Source organism: Plecotus auritus (assembly GCF_963455305.1).
Source record: "Plecotus auritus genome assembly, chromosome: 12".
In the NCBI taxonomy this organism is placed as follows: Eukaryota; Metazoa; Chordata; class Mammalia; order Chiroptera; family Vespertilionidae; genus Plecotus; species Plecotus auritus.
Genome location: NC_137778.1, coordinates 1,492,390 through 1,510,996, shown reverse-complemented (window position 1 = coordinate 1,510,996; position 18,607 = coordinate 1,492,390). Strand labels below are relative to the sequence as shown.

Here is an 18,607-nt window from a genome sequence, read left to right as displayed (position 1 = left end):
ACTTCCACTCACTAGCAAATTCCTGACAATTTCTCACCCACAGGTCGCAGAAACTGTCATCTTCAAGTCATTCTCTCGGTCAGTGAGCGGGAATAAACCCCTAAAGTCCACTCCTCTTCCTCCACTGCCTCCTGCCTCGCTCAGGATCCCCGGTGCTTCAGCTAGGTCCTCCCCTGCCCTCCAGGTTCCAGCCACGACACAGCACAAACCTGGGGCAGAGTCCGAAACCTGGGGCAGGACACCCTTGGGAGAAAGCTCTACCACAGGAGGCAATTCCACAAAACATAACATCCCAGACAGGAATGAAAGACCAGGAACACTTCAGGCTCCTGGAAGACACATTTTAAAAAGACAAAGGGAGTAGTTCTGATGGGGAGTCTGCAGTAAGTTCCTGCCCGGCACAAGCTCGCAATGGCCGTCATCTCCTAAGCTCCACTTTGCAAGAGGCAGCCAGCTGCAAGGCTTTAAAGACTCTGCTTGGAGTCAGTGGCAGCGCTATTGCTCCAAGGAGGTCCTTTCCGTCTCCGGCCTCTGCTCACAAGCACGGTCACACTGCCCTCCTGGACGGCTAGCGAGAACCCTTAAAATACAGGTGCATGTTTTAAACATGTGAAGGCACAGCGATTCCACTCCTTGGGTATTTAGGCAAAGAAACCAAAACACAAATTCAGAAAGATACACGCACCCCTATGTTCACTGCAGCACTGTGAACAATAGCCAAGCTATGGAAGCACCTCAAGTGCCCATCCACAGACAGCTGGGAAAAGAAATGGTACAGATCTGCCACGGAACATGCCTCGGCATAAGAAGGAATGGAATCTTACATTTGGAACAGCACGGGTGGCCCTAGAGGGTATTATGCTAAATAAGTCAACAGGGCAAGACAAATGCCCTACGATTTCACTTATATGTGGAATCTAAAAAGCAAAATAAATAAACAAACAAAAGAGAAAAAGCCTCATAAATACAGAGAACAGACTGATAGTTGCGGGCTGGGGGGGAGAGGGAGACTGGGTGAAAGGGTGAAGGGAGTGAGAAGCACAGAGCAGCGGTTACAGAACAGTTGCAGGCCGTCAAGCACCCACAGGGAACATAGTAAAAACATTGTAGCAACTATGTGTGGTGCCAGGTGGGTGCAGGAACACCAGGGGGCACTGTGTAAGGTGTACGATTGTCTTAACAGGATGCTGTGCACCTGAAACTAACACAAAATAATACTGAATGTCAAATGTAATTGGGGGAAGATAACGTATCAAGTGCAAAAAAAAAAATGTTAAGGCAATAAAGCAGCATGTTATATTCATAAAACTGGGACAGGATAGTTATTCAAATAGGTCCAGTAGAAATCTAAGAAGTTAAATTTACAGCTCTCTAAATTTTAAGAAAGTAAACACCTCACTTGAAGGGTAAAGGGTAGAATTGCCACAGCTGAATTCAGAATTAGTGACCTGGCAGATAACATCGAGAAAATCCTCAGAAATGTGAAGATGTGAAAAACATCCAATGAGGCAGGAAACGGTGCAGGCAGGGACTCAGCCTTGCCCACTGGAATCTCCGAGAGAGAACAGAGACCCTGAGAAACGAAGCCTCGTACAAAAACCTCACCTGAAAATCTCTACAACTGAAGAAAGACCCAGGCAGGGCTGGACACCAAGACACACGAGGCCCTTTCTACTCAATGGAGGAACCCCAAGGGGTCCCAGGGAGACCTCACCCCCGCACGGGACAGTTAGCAAGTCACAGAGGCCAGAAGCGGTAAATCAAACCGCTCAGTGAACAGCACTGGATTCTGCAACTAAGACTTTGCAACCAGCCTATTTTTTTTTTATTTTTTTTTTAGAAGTACAAGGATTTGTGAAGTCCACACCCAAGGTCCTCACTGACAGAAACACTAAAACAAGAGGAAAATAAACGGAGACAGTACAGTGGGAGACAAAGAGCACCAGAGGTTAACCTCAGGGCGCGAGGACCAGCCCCGAGATAATTAGGAAGGAAGCAGCAAGTTACTGGTGCGGGTGTTTTTCTTCAGCGGGAGGAGAAGGAGGCCGGGTGTGGGAGCTCAGGCTTCTGTTTTATCAGGGAGAAGAGAGGTTACTAAGTAAAGTTTAGCCTTAAAATGAATTTAATAAGCATATTAAAAATGTATGGGTAGCCATTAAAATAACAGAATGTGTAACCATCAAATGAGTCAAGCCTAATAGAAAGGAGTAAGTGAACTCCATATGTTTAGAAAAGGATAAAAATGTTCACACAGAATGTATCCACATGCCTGATCAACAAATGGAAAAGGAATCACACTTACCAACTATGAAGGACATAGACTATTGAATTTGAAACATGGAGATATGTTTTTTAACTTAAAAAATACCACCAATTTACTAACGTAGGCCACTACTAATCAAAACAAGTGAGGTGGAAATATTCATATCAGACAAGATGGATTTGAGAGCAAAATTCATTGAGAGAGACAATCGTAAGTATTAGATACAGATTCTTAGCTTACTCAATTAAAAGGTACAAAGACCATGACCTTGTAGGGACCTAAATAAAGCTTCAAAATGTACGAAGCAAATACTGTTTCAGTTACTAGAAGATGTTGAAAAATCGTCTTACATTGAGAATATTAAAGAATTTCCATCAGTAACTGACACACAGAAAAAGTGTGGAGACTTGAACGAAATAGTCACAGTAGCTACAGATGCGCAGGGCCATGCCTGTCCCCAACAGAGAGAATATACACTTCCACGCACATGAGGGATATTTACCAAAAAAACAACAAATTTCAACCGAATTTAAAATTTCCAGACCCCGTTATCTCAACTGTAATGCAATTAAGCACAGGTTCACAGTGGAAAGTCTTACTTTTTAAAATTATGCTTCTCCAAAGAAAACTACAAAGACAAGACCCCCAATCTCTTAGTAATCCTGGGTTAGAAAGATGCTATAAGGAAATAGCAAGGCCGTATCCAAGTGTTGCTACATCAGTCTAAGTTTTTATCATTCACCCCCGGAATCTTGGGATCTGTGTCCACGGGGCCCTTGAAGTCCTATCAGGGCGTGACCTGGACGGACCTGAGGCGCTTCCTCGCCGCTTCACGCAGAGCCTGCAGCTGCGGGGGCTCCAGACCCTGTGGGAACAGGGGACCCTGCTGCGGATCAGCAGCCCTGGGTCTGCAGGCCGGCCCCGCCCCGCCCCGCAGCCCCTCCCGGCCCCGCCCCGCCCCCGCCGGCTCTGGATTGGCTGCCAGCCCCCACAGCGGCGGCGCCCCTTATAGTCGAGAGGGAGCCGGCCCAACCAGACACTCCCGAAGTTGGTTCGCAGACGCCTCTGCTAAGCCTGTGCTCACAGCTGAAGAGCCAGCCGGCAACATGTGCAAAGGACTGGCCGCCCTGCCCCACTCCTGCCTGGAAAGGTGAGCACTGGCTTGGCTTAAGCGGTGGGGACAGGGAATCTGCTCGGGAGGCACCCAGAGGCCCTGAGGTGGGGGAGCAGGTGAGACAGGTGCGGGTGGCAGAGGCAGCTGTCTGCGCTGTGAGCGGGGGAGCCAGGACAGGACGCCTGGGGGACCCTGTGCCCTGGAACATCTGCCGAGACACCGGGGCGCCTGCGAGGCTGTGAGTTGGGGTCCAGCACGACTCCCACCGCACTGCCGGCTCCAAGCCTGGCTCCCTCTCCCCTCCGCGTGAACCGGGCAGTTCCCTTGGTCTCTCTGCGTCTCGGCTCCCCTCGCGGTGAAATGGAGCCAAGCTGCCTGCCTGCATCTGGGTGTGAGGGTGGGTGACTGCGCCCCGTAACCGTCCGCGTTCGCCTGGTTAGGGCCAGGGAGCAGGAGCTTGCAGCAGCCCAGGCCTCCTCGCTGCTCCACAGAAGGAAGCAGCGGGATGTGGACAGAAAGCTCTCGGGCCACGGAGGTCATTTATTGGCTGCCATTCTTCTTAGGCAGATGGAGACACCTGTGAGCCCCCCCCACACACCGGTTCCCCTTAAGCTGGACAGTATTCTGGGGGATCCTACTGTCTGGGCTCAGTAGAAAAAACCTGTCTGACTTGTTGGAAAACTTAACCCACAATCCCGGCCGATGCAGACCAGGAGGATGTTTCTCCAGGAGTGGTACCAGGCGATCCTGTGCGTCCTGAGCCGCCCTAGGCGCTGGCTAGGAAGGCCCTGCCGTCCAGGGGGCAACGGGACTTCTTGTCTCTCAGCTCAGGTCTTCTTTTTGATGCCTTTTACCCTAAAAATAACTTCCAAGTGCTGTGTAAAGAGAAGATTGTAGCAAAGAGACTTGTCCCCCACAACACTGGGACGGAAATGAAACCTGTTCTGGCTCCCTGTTGTGAGAAGCACAGATTATTTTTAAAAAGATACCCGTGACAGCAGCGACCTCATGGTAGACAGGCTGTAAGGAGGCTGGTGTTGGCCAGGTGTCTGCTGGCTGCTGTGGTGCCCTGCCTGTCCCTCTCTCTCCAGAGAGGCGGGGACAGGGGAACACGGCAGGTGAGGGAGGCGCCCAGAGTTCCCTGAAGATGAGATGAGGCCTCGTTAGTTCCTTTTCTATTTTTGCAAATCTGAGAATCGAAACCTGCCTTTCACAACTTTAAACAGGTGCCTGTGGCCCACTGGTTGTTTGAAATCCTGTACTTCCTGTAGGGGCTAGAGCAACCCGTACTGTTTGGGGAGCGGTGGGCTCTGAGAGTGTTGGGACATCGGTGTGCCGGGCGTTGTGTGGGCCGTGGCGCCCGCCTGGCGTTTGGTCTGTCACCAGCAGCTGCCTGCAGATGGTTGGCCTTGATACCGCTGCCACCCCGATGTTCTTGTCAGCATGCACCGTGCTCCCCGAGGCGTGCGGATGGAACACTTCCCGCTGACCCGCCCACCTCTCATGTCTGATTCACTCAACATTCAGTACTGCTTTTGTACCTCTTAGTGCACAGTCCGCTCACGCCCAGGACCCTGTGGAGGTACTGGTCTCCGGAGCCTTTCGATTTCCTGGCATGTGGTAGACTCTGCCATCACTGTCCTATGCCTTGAATGTCTTTTCAGCACCTGGTACCATTGTAAATGGAGTCATTGTTCTGATGGCAATGCTGCCTGAGAGGGGCTGGGAAACATGGAGTGGGTGAGCCATTAGCACACGGTACTCCTGGAGAGAACCACGACCGCGTATCCTAAAGGGAAAGCGACATTTGAATTCATGCTTCCCAACCAAACCTGCCTCTCCTGGCTCCGCTCTCCGCCTCCCCTCCCCACACCCCCACTGCTCCCACCTTTCATTCCTTCTCTCCAAGTACTAAGGGAACACGGTGAGGCTCCGTGCTTCAAGGTATTTAAAATCCACATGAGACAAATCAGGACAGCATTCATGCATTACGCAACAGCCTGTTTCCAATGGCAAGCTCCACCGAAGCGTTCCATTGCAAGTTCTCCATTGCCTGGAAATAGAACTCGCTTACAAAACCCGATGAACTCATGGTCACTCACCACCGTGCAAGGTGCGCTGGCGAGGAGCAGACGGGCTCGGTTTGGCTCGATCTGAACTTGCACCCACGGGCCGGTTAGTTCTCTCTCCCAGGATTCCAGTTCCTGATGCAACAAGGCAAGTTCGGTTACTTGTTCACTAATGTCCTTTCCAATTCCCACTTCGCTTATTTTTTTAAATACTTTTATTGATTTCAGAGAGGAAGAGAGAGGGAGAGATAGAAACATCAAAGATGAGAGAGAATCACGGACTAGAGATCAAGCCCGCAACCCAGGCATGTGCCCTGACGGGGAATCGAGCGTGACCTCCTGGTTCATACGTTGACACTCAACCACTGAGCCACGCCGGTCGGGCAATTCTAACTTCATTTAAATAAAGTGAGAAACACCCAGTGACTGACTGGCAAGAGATGTGATTAAAGGGAAATTTTCCTAAATTTCTCTCTAAAAGTTTTGGAGCAGAAAAGAGTCGATAAATGAGAAATGGCCAAGAAGCACCTGGTGCTGCCCTTGGCTGTGGCCGCAGGACCTCGGATGCTGATGGACAGGGGCGGGGCTCGCTGCGTGGGGAGCTGTAGCCCTGCAGGACCTTCCTGGCCCGGCGCGTGAGAAGCAGCGCCAACCCACTGTCAGCCTGACGTATTTATGGAAATGATCCTTTCTTTTTGCATTTAGATTTTTGAGACTGTTGCCTATTTAAAGTCAAAGTTGAACTCACATATTTGTAAATATTTAAAGAGTCCAGGCATGTGAGCAACCAGGGCCCACCCCAGCTGCTTCCTAAGGCTCATTGGGACCTGCGCTGGGAATGACAGAGTGGGGGAGCCGAAGTTTCATTTCCCCAGTGTCTTTCACCTTCAGGTTTAGCCTTCTTTTGAAAATTCATTTTATTTCCAGAGTCTCTTGAATTTCTCTGAATAAGTCTAATTTTTAAAGTGAACATGGCTCTTGGGGAAAGGTGAGAGCACTCCCCAAAACGTCCCCATAGCATGCAGCGGCCGGGTGCTTATGATTGCTTTGCCCAGGCGTGTTGACAAGTCCTATGCCAAGTTCACAGTCTCAGCTGATGAGGGCGGTGAAGGATAACAAAGACGCAGCTTCGGACAAAGGATGTCCCCGGGATGCTGAGGAAGGGCCACACCCTCCACCTGTGCAGGCGGCACCAGAGAGGCTGCTGGTGTGGGATGTGTTTGGTGCACGGTGCACACGGGCCTCTGGCTGTGCCGCGTGCAGTGACGCAGGGAGTGTCCGGAGCTGCACACAGTGAAGGGCAGGGGGCGTTGGTTCTCTCGTTTCACTAAACGTTCCGTCCCCCTCGCTGACGTGTGCGGGTCTCACGTGGACAGCCTGGAGTAGAAAGGAGCCTGTAAGCAGGGCCACTCCTAAGGAATCTTCTTTTAAGGCTGTTAAGCCACAGAGGGCACCACGGCTCCTGGGTCTGTGGGGCTGGACACACACTGCTTTGTCTCCAGCACGAGCTAGTCCTGCAGGGAGGTGAGCTGAGTTAAAGGCTGTGGCCATGAACTTGGGCCAATGGACCCTCATGAGGACAGACCCGAGTCATCCAAAGGCAGGCCCGAGAGAGTGGCCAAGTCTAGCTGGGTTTGGTCACACTTCCCGGGAGCAGCGGGTTTGAAGCTGGCGGCAGCGGGAGACCCTTGCCCGGCGGGCAGTTGGGAATATTTCAGTGATGCTTCGTAACTTGCGGACGTGTTGGACAATGTGGGGGGGGGCAGTCACTGAGAAACCCTTTGTTTCCATCCTTACTGATGAAACAACATTGATTATTTCCTGGCTTGCCTTTCACACCTTCATACTTGTCTTAGCTTGAGGGCAAAAGACCCTGTGAGGAAATGTCAGCCTGTTTTGGGAGAAAAAGAAGAAATTCGCCCTCTGTGTTGGGATCCCTGTGAAGGAGTAAAGGCACCCAGTGCTAAGAAAGCAGTGGGGGTGGGGGGGCTCATGGGACTCAGAGAGCTTTCGGTTCAGGGAGAACTCTGCCCAAGTTACAGGAGTGATGCCAACCTAAGGCTCAGGACGGCCCTGAAAAGGCCAGGCAGTCGGCCAGGTCCAGCCCGAAGAGGGAGCGAATCCGGCGAGGCAGCCGTGTGCAGCCAGGGTCGGGGGGAGGGGGCTGCCCAGCGTGGGGTGCTGCTCAGCATCTTTGCACAATCCACACTCTCTCCCGTCGCCGGCTTCCCCATCAACGGTCCCTCCTAGGCGCCTGTCAGCCCAGACCACGGGCACAGCTCAAGAGTCAAGAGAGGTGCTCAGGGGAAAGAGTTTTATTGCCTAAAGAATGAAATTACCCAGAAGCCAGCCTGGGCCTGGCATGCAGTAGGCACTGAATAATCCAGGATGGCAGGCCTGCAGCTGTTGGTGGACGTCAGCAAACTGAACTGCTGTTTCTCACCAGCCCCAGACACATGGCCCCTATCACATGGCCCCTGACACATGGCCCCGGACACGCAGCCCCGGACACGCAGCCCCTGTCATGTGGCTTCTGACACACGGCCCCTGACACGCAGCCCGGGACACGCAGCCCCTGTCATGTGACTCCTGACACGCGGCCCCTGACACGCAGCCCCGGACATGCAGCCCTGGAAACGCAGCCCCGGACATGCAGCCCCTGGCACATGACCCCTATCATGTGGCCCCTATCATGCGGCTCCTATCATGTGGCCCCTGACACATGGCCCCTGTGTCCTCACCTTTCTTCTCGGCCTGTGGTCCAGGCGGGGCCTGTGGTCCAGGCGGGGCCTGTGGTCTGGGCTGGGCTGAACCTCCAGATACCCACTCAGAACCCTGATCCCAGAGCCTAGGTCCAGCAGGACCGGGAAGGCCATCCGATTTGCTTTTCCTTAGCAAGCACTGCGCACTGCTAGGGGAGGGATGACGCTAGGCGGGCTGGTGCCTTTGGGGCCGTGCTGATGGCTTCTGTCTGTCTTGCTGGCCAGAAAGCAAAGGACCTCAACTTCAATTTGTCCCACCAGGCTCCATCACGGGTAACAGGGACCAGAGGCCAGCGTCCCGGTTCCTGTCTTCCTGCCTTTGAAGTTCCCCGCGGCTCAGATAGCGGCTGCCCTGCACCACTGGGTGCCGGAGGTAGACAGCGGGGCCGCGGCTCACGTTGGGCTGCCTCAGAGGGTGACTCCGGACAGGGCAGCGTTAGGGATGTTGAAGAAACCCAGAGCGAGGAGGGATATGGGTCCGGTCCATCCGCTGCCCTAAGGCCACCCGGGAGCAGCAGTGCGGCAGAGGAGGGACATGGGGTCGGGACGCTGCCCTGCTCCTTCCTTGCGGGGAGAGCCTGAGAGGTCACCCCACCTTTCAGCTTCGTTTCCGGCTGCAAGTGAGGGGATGCGTCTTGCTGGGAGAGCTGCCCTAAGAAATAAATTAAATGATGATAAGACTGTTTTTATGTTTCCTCATCATAACCTCATTTTTTAAATAACAGGTGAATTTGTAAGAGAGTACAGTATGTTTACCATTTCATCCATAATTCCCTTGGCAGGCATCTGTTTTTAAAAACCATACCAGCTCTTTATGAAACATGAGGAGACGTTAAAAGCCATGCTCATACTTAAACATTAACAATTCTTTAATATCAGTAACCATCCCGTCAGCATCCAAAAACTCTCGGTGGTCTTGGCATTCGGAGAGTTTGAACCAGGATCCAAACGGGGTGCTTTTGCTGTTACGGGATTTGTTATTATCAGGTCGATAAACCAGCCTCTGACCAGTGTTCTTCTGCAGTTAACTTGGCTGCAGTCACGCAAATGCAAACACGCTCAAGACCCAAGGGCCAGAGACCAGACCGCGCTTCTCTGCTCGGGACGGCCCGTCCTAACGGGAGCACGTGGCAGAGCGGGTGTGGGAGGTGCCACTCCACTAACAGTGTGACTGAGGGGTTTGTCGCCAGTGCCTGTCCCCACCCTTCAAGTCCCCTTACTGACTGCACAGAGCCTCTCCCCAACCCCCCCCCCCCCAGGCTTCTCTACAGGAATCTGTGTACTTAACTCCCGCACCTGCCTTGCAGCAGGGAGGAGCCAGCCCTCTGCCCCGAGGGCCTGCCGAGCTGGCACCCATGCACTCACCTCACCCCAAGACTGGAAGGGCGTCCCAGGTGCCCCCTCAGGCATAGGCTCACACAAACCCAGGGGCTCACACTGAGATGGGTTGAGAGTCCCTTAATTCCCCCAATAAAAGGCTTCTGTCTTTATTTGTAGAACAGACCTCTCAGTATAACTGGCTCCATAAACAGGGAAAGGTCCTGGGGGGCCCGGGGACCCTGGCGGGAACCAGGCCTCCGCTCACTGCAGGGGCGTGGTGCTGGTCGGCCTGCCCGGACTCATTACCCACCCTGCAGAGAGGCGTCAGCGCTGGCCTCCGGAGCTCGCAGCTTGCCGCTCTGTTGTTTCTAGTTTGGACCCCAGGGACTAGCATTTCGGGAAAGGTGCATTTCTCCTCCAAATCCGCACTCACCCCCAGCCTGCAGGGAGGCCAGGGAGCTGACTTCGACATGCGGGCTGAAAGCGCCATTCAATTAAAACGTGTGCTTTTCTTTCCAGCTCTTTGGATCTCAATGAACTAAACCAGGAACCCATATTTCTTTAAAATACTTGTGACAGCCCGGCCAGCGCGGCTCCATGGTTGTAGCATGGACCTATGAACCAGGAGGTCACAGTTTGATTCCCGGTCAAGGGCACATGCCTGGGTTGCAGGCTCGATCCCCAGTGGGGGGGTTACAGGAGGCAGTCGATCAATGATTCTCTCTCATCATTGATGTATATCTCTCTCTCTCCCTTCCTCTCTGAAATCAATGAAAATATATATTTTTAAAAATACTTGTGACAATTCAGAATCAACTCCCAGTTGGTGAACAATGCAGGTGTGGGTGCGGTGGGTGCGGCTGTCTTTGTTCTGGTGGGTTCTGTGAAAGGAAGGGACGCCTCGGATTCCTGTAACTCTCAGGGTGCGCACCCTCCATCTGCTCAGACATCGTGGCTCCTAATAGTCCGAGAGTCTTATGCTTTGCTCACAGTTACTCTAGTTCCCTCTTAAGAGTGTAAGTTCCCCGTGGGCAGGAAGACAAAGGTGAGGTGAGGACATGGACAGCCTGACCTTGGGGGTGTGCCCCGACTGCTTTCACCCCATGGGAAGGGGGCCCACTCACATCCAGGAGACCCAGTCTTTGCCTCCAGGGTGAGAGTCCCCGTCCTTGAGGCCAGAAGGAGCAGCAGAAGGTGCGCAGTGAGCAGCTTCACCCAGCAGCTGGGCAGACCCTGGCGTGCCGAGCGTTCTCCACGTGCGTGGAGCCGGCTCTGACGGCACGAGCGCACACGAGGCACTGTAACCCCAGCAGCTTCCTTCTGCCTGGAGGAGGACACAGGCCTGCCTGAGACCAGGCTTGGGAAGCAGGTCCTTCAGGGAAATCTGTAGGGTGGTCATCCCACCGCACGAGGCAGCTGTCCACACAGCCAATGCGCACGCGTCTCGGCCTCACTCCCCCGACCACAGCGCTCCCGCTAAGTCCCAACAGGTGTTTCTGTGCAAGGCCTGTTCAGTCGCCACGTCCAGAAGAAATAGCTCGCCTTGAAATGGTGTCCCTTCCTAAAGGAAGCCGATCAGGGTGGAAAGGACTCAGCCAAGAAGTATGACCGCCTCGGACAGTAGGTTCCTGGTAAGCATGCGGCTTCCCAAACCGCAGGGCGCAGGTCACCCCGCCTCCCACAGGGGTCCGCTCTCCTTCCCCACAGCTCCCCAGACGCCGCCCAGAGCAACACCCAGCCGCTCTGGACAGACTCACTCAGGTCCCACGACTCTACATTCTAGAAAGGTGCCAGAGCTCTCGCAGCCAGAGCTGCAGCACGAGGTGAACACACCTGCCGAAGGGCGTGCTCTGCCCTGGGCCTGCGTGTGGCAGGCAGGTGTGGCCGCTGTGGCGTGCGCTCCTCCCGACCTTTGCTTGTACAGAACATGTGTCTTCTGATGAGACGCTCGTCTGGGGGGGACTCGGGAAGCTTGGGAAGAATCGGGATGTTCATGAATGATGTAGTTGGCTGTCTCTTGGCAACTTATTTTAATTGTTTATGAGACACACCTGAGTCAGCAGGCATGCGGGCCACTGGCCCGTGTGCTCAGGGCAAGGTCACAGTGCAGGTCACACCGAGGCCTTCCTCAGAAGAGCTGGTCTCTGAGGTCTGGGCAGGTGCTTTCCAGTCTGACTCTGCTTCTGCATCTCTCAAGTCACAAGCACAGACGTCCTTGAACACTCACATGCATGTGTGTGCTCACACACACGTGCACACACACGCCCCTGCTGTTTTTTATGACGTGGAAAAAAGATGGATTAAAATCCACGCAGACAAATGGAACGCGCACGAAGGTGAGGCTGCTCTCAGGAAGCAGTTTCCTTCTGCGGGGCAGGAGCGGGTGGAGGGATCCCTCTCCCCAGGCGAACGCGGGGCTCTCTCCCGCATCCTCGGTCGCATTCTGCATTTTCTCTTTAGCTGGCACCTGCCCTCCAGGTTCACTGGGAGCAGCGAAGCTCTGTGTCCCTCCTGGTCCAGACCGAGGGCGTTGTAACGAGGCCGAAATGGCAGGGTGGGTGGCCGGAGTGCAGCTCTGGTCAGCCACTTAGGGACCCATTTTATTCAAATGCTGCTGGCTCAAACACTGGCTCCATTCTTCATAGAAGCAAGAATAGCAGAGACAATTGGAAATCGGGACCATCTACAAATGGGCACCTTGCGCCGTTTTGGCCCCTCCCACACGGGCACACAGTAAAAGTCTGACCACTGGAACCGGGGGACTCTGCCCGCAGGCCTGTGTCCTCTTCTCTCCAGGAGCAGCTCAGAGTCACAGGCTAAGGAACAGGTCGCAGAGCAGCTCCTTCTCCTGCGATGAAAAGCAGGTCCAGACCCAGTGAGCGAGGAGTTAGTTCAGGTCTTCACATGCCACCTTCATTGTGTTTTATCTGGTGAACTTTAATGAATTTTGTGTGTCTTTTAAAATATTTATTCTTCTATCTTTCAAAAGGTTTTTTCCTGTTTTGTTTTTAATATTTTTATTGATTTCAGAGAGGAAAGGTAAGGGAGAGAGAGAAACATCAATGATGAGAGAGAATCATTGATTGGCTGCCTCCTGCACACCCCACACTGGGGATGGAGCCCACAACTTGGGCATGTGCCCTTGATCAGAATCGAACCCAGGACCCTTTAGTCTGCAGGCCAACGATCTATCCACTGAGCCACACCAGCGAGGGCTCTTTCAAAATGTTTTGATGACCAAACTGCAGTCATTAAGAAGAAAGGACTTTCCCCATCACTGTGTACTGGGTGGTGCATGAGCTGCAGTTAGAATGTACAAACGCCCGAGAGGGGATTGTGGATGGAACTGAGAGCCAGGTGCTGGACGGGGCTGGGTGGCACTCCTCCACGGTCAGTTCCTGGCTGAGTTGGGGAAAATCCCCTAACTCCTCTGTGACTCAGTTTTTCCACATGTAAGACGGGTAGCATGTGTACCGCCTCATTGGATTGACATGAGCACATAAAGGTTTGCATCCTGCGTGTTGAGTAAGCGGTAGTGCGTGCTTTCTCTCTGTGTGTGGTTTTCCTGTTACCTTGGTATTGGGAGACCTGGCAGCCAGACGGACTCAAACAGTTCAGTCCTTTGCAAGCGACATTAGAAAGTAAACGAGACACTGGGGACAAGGGCCCGAGAGAGGGGCACAGAGAGTCCACTGAGCCTGGGGACAAGACAAAGGGGCTGTGGGCAGAACCTGGTGGCCCAGAGGGCAATCCTTTCAGGAGGAGATGAGCGTCTTCCTGTGAACACTGCCTACCTTCCTTCAGGGCTTCTTCCATGCTGTCACGCTGAACCCCTCCCCGCCTCCGGGACAGTTTGTAGTTACTGATTTGATGAAAAGGCAGCAGCTATCGCTGTCATGGGCACGACTCCAGGGGTAGCTTAGCCATGCTGTGAGCTGAAGCTGGTCTCCTTTCCTCCCTCCTGCTCCGACACCCTTGACTCCCCCTACCCTGTTTTTGTACAACAGAAAGCAGGGTACATGAGGGGCCGCAGGCCCTGGCTGCGGGCAGCGGAGCCCTCTGGGACTGAGCGCATGGGCGTCCGCCAGGCTCCGGGGCTCCCGGGCTCCCGTGGGAATGCCTCCTGACCCCTCCACCTCGGGAATTCAAAATAAACCACGAGGTTCTGTCTTCCACAGCATGAGGACCATTTTCCCACTAGCCATTGTCCAGCTTCCAAATTGAATTACCAAAACCCAGAAACGCTGCCAATGATATCTGGACTAAGACAGGGAGTTGAAGGTCGAAGGGACAAAGGCCTCTGCCCCATCTGCCTGGTCTCCTGGCTCTCCCTTCATCACCCCCATAACCCACCCTGACTGATGGGGTGAGGGACAGGCCAGAGCACCATGGGACTGGCGGTGAGGGACAGGCCAGAGCACCATGGGACTGGCGGTGAGGGACAGGCCAGAGCACCATGGGAAACAGCGCATTTCCATGGGAATCCTTGCATGGGGCGTGGCCGTGCTTGAGAAACAATAATCCTCATTTTGGTTTCCCCTCATGTTCACTGGCAGCACAGGCGGGCTGAGGACACGGAGCTCGCTGTGTGGGCTCCTCGCTCCCTGCAGGCTCTCAGCCACGTGCGTGTCCTCTGCACTCAGAATCTCTGACGGTGTCCGTCACACAGATCCATGTTCTCTTTCGTTCTATATATTTACCCATGTGTTCAACAAGCATGTATTCACCACCACCCATGCACAAGACACTGGGCTGGGGGTAGTAGGACCAATGTACATGAATAATGCATAGGGAACATCTATAGACTGTCGACTGTGCCAAGTGCTACTCTACACTCCAGTCATGGTCTCATTTAGCTTCCTCATACATACACACACATGCACACACATACCACACACACACATATACCACACACACATATACCACACACATATACCACACCCACATATACCACACACACACACACATATACCACACACATATACCACACACACACATATACCACACACACACACCACACACACACATATACCACACACATATACCACACACACACACACACACACATATACCACACACACATATACCACACACATATACCACACACACACATATACCACACACACACACCACACACACACACCACACACACACCACACACACCACACACACACACCACACACACAGACATATACCACACCCACCCACATATACCACACACACACACACACACATATACCTCACACACACACACACACACACACACACCACACACGAGGGGAAAACCTATGTCACCATTTTGCATAGAAAATGGAAGCTTAGAATTGAAGTCACTCACCGAAGTCACTCAACTGGTCAGTAAGAGCTGGGATATAAACCTGAGCGTGTGGACTCCTGTGCTACCCTCCCTCCTCCCTCCCCCTCCCTCCTTCCTTCTCCCTCCCCCTTCCCTCTTCTCTCTCCCCTCCTTCCTCCTTCCTCCCTCCTCCTCCCTCCTCCTTCCTTTCTTCCCTCCTTCCTTCTCTCCTTCCCTCCTTCTTTGTTTTGTTTGTCTTGCCCAACTAAAATATGAACTCCGCTAGAGGACCCTGGTCTCAGGGGCGGGGGACTGTGTTGACCCTCCGGCCTCTTCCCGGCAGAGCCGTCCTGCTGGGGGAGGCACCGAGGCAGATGCCCAGTTGGAGCCCACTTGTCTGTTTGAAACTCTGCCCCAGCCTGGCCCATTAGAGACACCTCGTCCTTGACGGCACCCCCCAATGTCTCATGCCCCACCCCAGGACGCAGCTTTTCTGTAACCTGGCAGTTCGATCCATTCATTTATTGGTTCAATTTTCAGAGCCAGACTTTATGGAGCCTGTTCATGCCAGGCCCAGGGCTGCGTCTGGAATGGAGCACAGAACCCATATTGACTGTGCTCTCGGGGACGGACCTTCTCCTGGGAGAGATGGTCAATGCTCCCGTGAGGGCCCGGGCGGGAGGGTGGAGGAGTGGGGGGCTGGTACAGTGTGGGGGCTGTCCCGCTGAAAGGTCATCCCAGAGTGTGTGTCTGAGCCCCTGGAGCTCCAGCCCTTGTTCGGTGTCATCAGGTCTCGCATCAATGACAGGGAACAGCCCGCTCCCAGCGCTCCAAGGCGAGGGGTGTCTTTGTACCTGTGACACGCCGAGCACAGGCCTTTATAAATAGTTGGGTGTTGAGCAGTGTTGCTTGACTATAACAATATTCTTAACAGTTCAGCCATGTTTCTGCTTTTAGCGATCCGGACTCTTTTCCACGCGTGCACTCGGTCTGCCATTAGCAGGAGGAGTGAGGTGGCCCAGAACTTCCTGAAATTTGATTTCCCAGCCAGGGCACGTGCAGGCGCGGATTTAACACTGCACAAGCCCTGTTCAGTGTGAAATCCCGCCTGTGAGTCATCAGGGGAAAGCAGCATCGTCCTCTGACATTTTATTAAAATCCCACCCAGGCGTTTGCAGTTGATTTTACTTCAAAACAAGCTTTCCCTTGTGAGCAGAGGGAACGGGCTGAGACGAGAGGGGACGGAACCGCCTGTCGCTCACAAGCATCAATGTCCCTTGGGAAGCGCCAGGTGGCTTCTGACCTGCCGACCAGCTGACTTGCACACTCCTTGGGCGGCTCCCTGCTCCGATGGAGTTGTTTGAACGCTAACTTCTGTCAGACCCACACAAGGCCACGTTCAAGGGGACACAGTGCTCGGTGTGAACTTCTGCTGGGCTGACCTTCCTTGGTGCGCTCCTTCCCCGCGTTGTTGGGGAGGCTGTGGGGGGGGGGGGGCGCGGAGAGGAATGAAATCCATTCCAGAGGCTCTAGAGGAGCAAAGCAAAGACAGTGACACTTAATCCTCGTTTAAAAAAAAAAAAGCAAAATATTTCATGTGCTTCAGTGCCTGTCAGTTCCTCAGCCTTTACGTGTTCCTGTTGTGTGTGACGCAATAATAATACTCTGTATTCTCGCAAACTCCTAATGAACGTCCCACCACATGCTCCCCCTTAACGCCTGACCTTGAACCTGGGCCTGGAGGTGACCCTGAGAGAGGTTTCCCCGGGACCGCCTTCCAGTGCCCAGCCCCGGGCAGGCCTGAGGGCAGGCCAGGGCTCTGGGGTCTGTACTAGGGGAACTGGGCTCTGGCTTCTGGCAGTGATGCTCCAAGTACCAGTGGGGGTACGGGTCACCCCAAAACCCACTTGAGCAGTGACAGGAGAAATTGCTCTAGGCGCGGCTCATTTCCGCTTGGAAAGGTTTGGGGCCATCTTGTCATGTAACCACCATGCACAGACACTGTTCTGAGGGACATGGCGTCCCGAAGGTGACCCCGGAAAACCTGGAGCAGGTGGAGTTGGTGCCTCTTGGCGGACGCAGACGTTGAAGGCAGCGGTCGGCAGTTCTTCCTCTTCCCTGTTTCCAACCAGCATTCTGTAGACTGGTACTCACGGGTCCCCGTCCCTCCCCTTCAGCAGCAGAGGACAACACAGAATCACTCCTGCATCCCTCCCAACCTCGGGCATGGCCCCTCTCCTGCCCGAGGGCCCACCCCTCCTGCCCCCCAGCCACCTGCTCTCCAGCTTTGCCTCCTCTGAGAAGCCCCTGACTTGCGCTGGGGATCCTGAGGACCCCTCGGTGCTCCGCTGCCCTGTGGACCTTCCCCCGTGGGAAGCATGAGCCGGGGTGTGAGCTGCAGACCTCAGTGGATGCTGAGCTCCTTGAAGGCACACAGCCCTGTGCCTGTCCTTATTGACTGCCCAGCGACCGAGCAAGCCCTGTTTCAGAGTCTCACCAGCTTCCCTTCGCAGCAGGAGGCACACATATCCCTCTGTCCCTTACAAAAGCCATCGGCTCAAAGGGAGCACGACAGAGAGAGAGAGAGAGAGAGAGAGAGAGAGAGAGAGAGAGAGAGGAAACAGAACAGAGGGGAAAAGCTAAATGAAAACCCGAAGGATCAGCCCACTGAGGCCAAGCCTCCCAGACGTGTTCCGAGCAGATCATTCTTGAAACGTTGGAGAGTGAACTCCGGTCAAGGCTGGAAGGGAAGACGGGTGCCCCCGTGCTGGGGACGGGGTGGAGCCCAGGGAGGGGGTGGAGGGAGTTCTCCCAGAGGCGGGCGCCGTGGTCGGGCTGCCCTGCGTGCTGGCCCACGGCGTGGCACAAGTGTTGCCTGTCTTAGATAAATATAAACGTGGCGACTCTCCTCTCCAGAGGAGCAACGTGGGAGTGGTGGGTGTCATCCTTAGTGACTGGGGCTTTTTCAGTTGCTTTAACTTGGTGTTAGCACCTGGCTCAGTTGGGTTGGGAGCCGGGGCTGCAGCTGGAGCGACTGAAGAAGCTGCTGTGTGGGGTGGGCTCCGAGGCCCGGGGCCTCACATGCACTGGGGACTTCTGTGAGGACAGGCTCTTTTTTCAGTCCCAATTGCTAGGCAGAGAAAAATGTGAACCGGCTAACTTAAGCCTCACTCAGAGCCTGGGATCAAAGTGGCCCGTGGTCTGTCTTCAGCCCTGAGACTTGGCAGCTGTGGTGTGGCCCCTCGGCTTTGGCCACGAGAAGGTCCCGGGGCAGCACAGAGCAGGTAGAACCGAAAGGAAAAGACGGTGTGGAGGCGACGGGTCCCAAGTCATAGTTTGAAATCATGTCTACAACCCTAAAGGCAACGATGGTGCGATTCAGTGTCATGGAGTTTTTGTAAATTACACTGGATTTCCTTATCTTTCTCTCCTGAACATCCATAACCGCTAACCTCGTGCATTTTACTCACACGGTCTCACTGCCATCTCCATGTGAACGGGTGAGGGAGTGTTTATATGACTAAGCCTCTGAGGCCACAGCACGGGCCCGGCCGGCCCTTTAAGACTTTGGTTATGATGGGCCTCGACCGGGAGATAAATGTGAGTGGGTTGTGAGCAACAGAAGTGAGATATTTTTAGTTCGCTTTGGCAAATATTTTTGTCTGTTGATTATGTTACCAAGCACTGCTCTATGCAGAGGAGGTAAAAGGTATTTAAGACTCAGTTTCCCCCTTAGCTTGGAAAACAGATACATAAATCAGTAACCGCCCGCAATATGACAAA

General features: G+C 53.8%; 1 protein-coding gene across 1 annotated transcript in view; it reads left to right on the top strand.

The window, feature by feature from the left end:
• The first annotated feature begins 3,259 nt into the window (after positions 1-3,259).
• Positions 3,260-18,607, top strand: part of RGS5 (regulator of G protein signaling 5) — a 30,685-nt gene continuing 15,337 nt past the window's right edge. Inside the window, exon 1 of the mRNA XM_080649343.1 lies at positions 3,260-3,413. Within this exon, the coding sequence (XP_080505469.1) occupies positions 3,370-3,413 (44 nt within the window). The 5' untranslated portion in view covers positions 3,260-3,369. The remainder of the gene's footprint in view (positions 3,414-18,607) is intronic.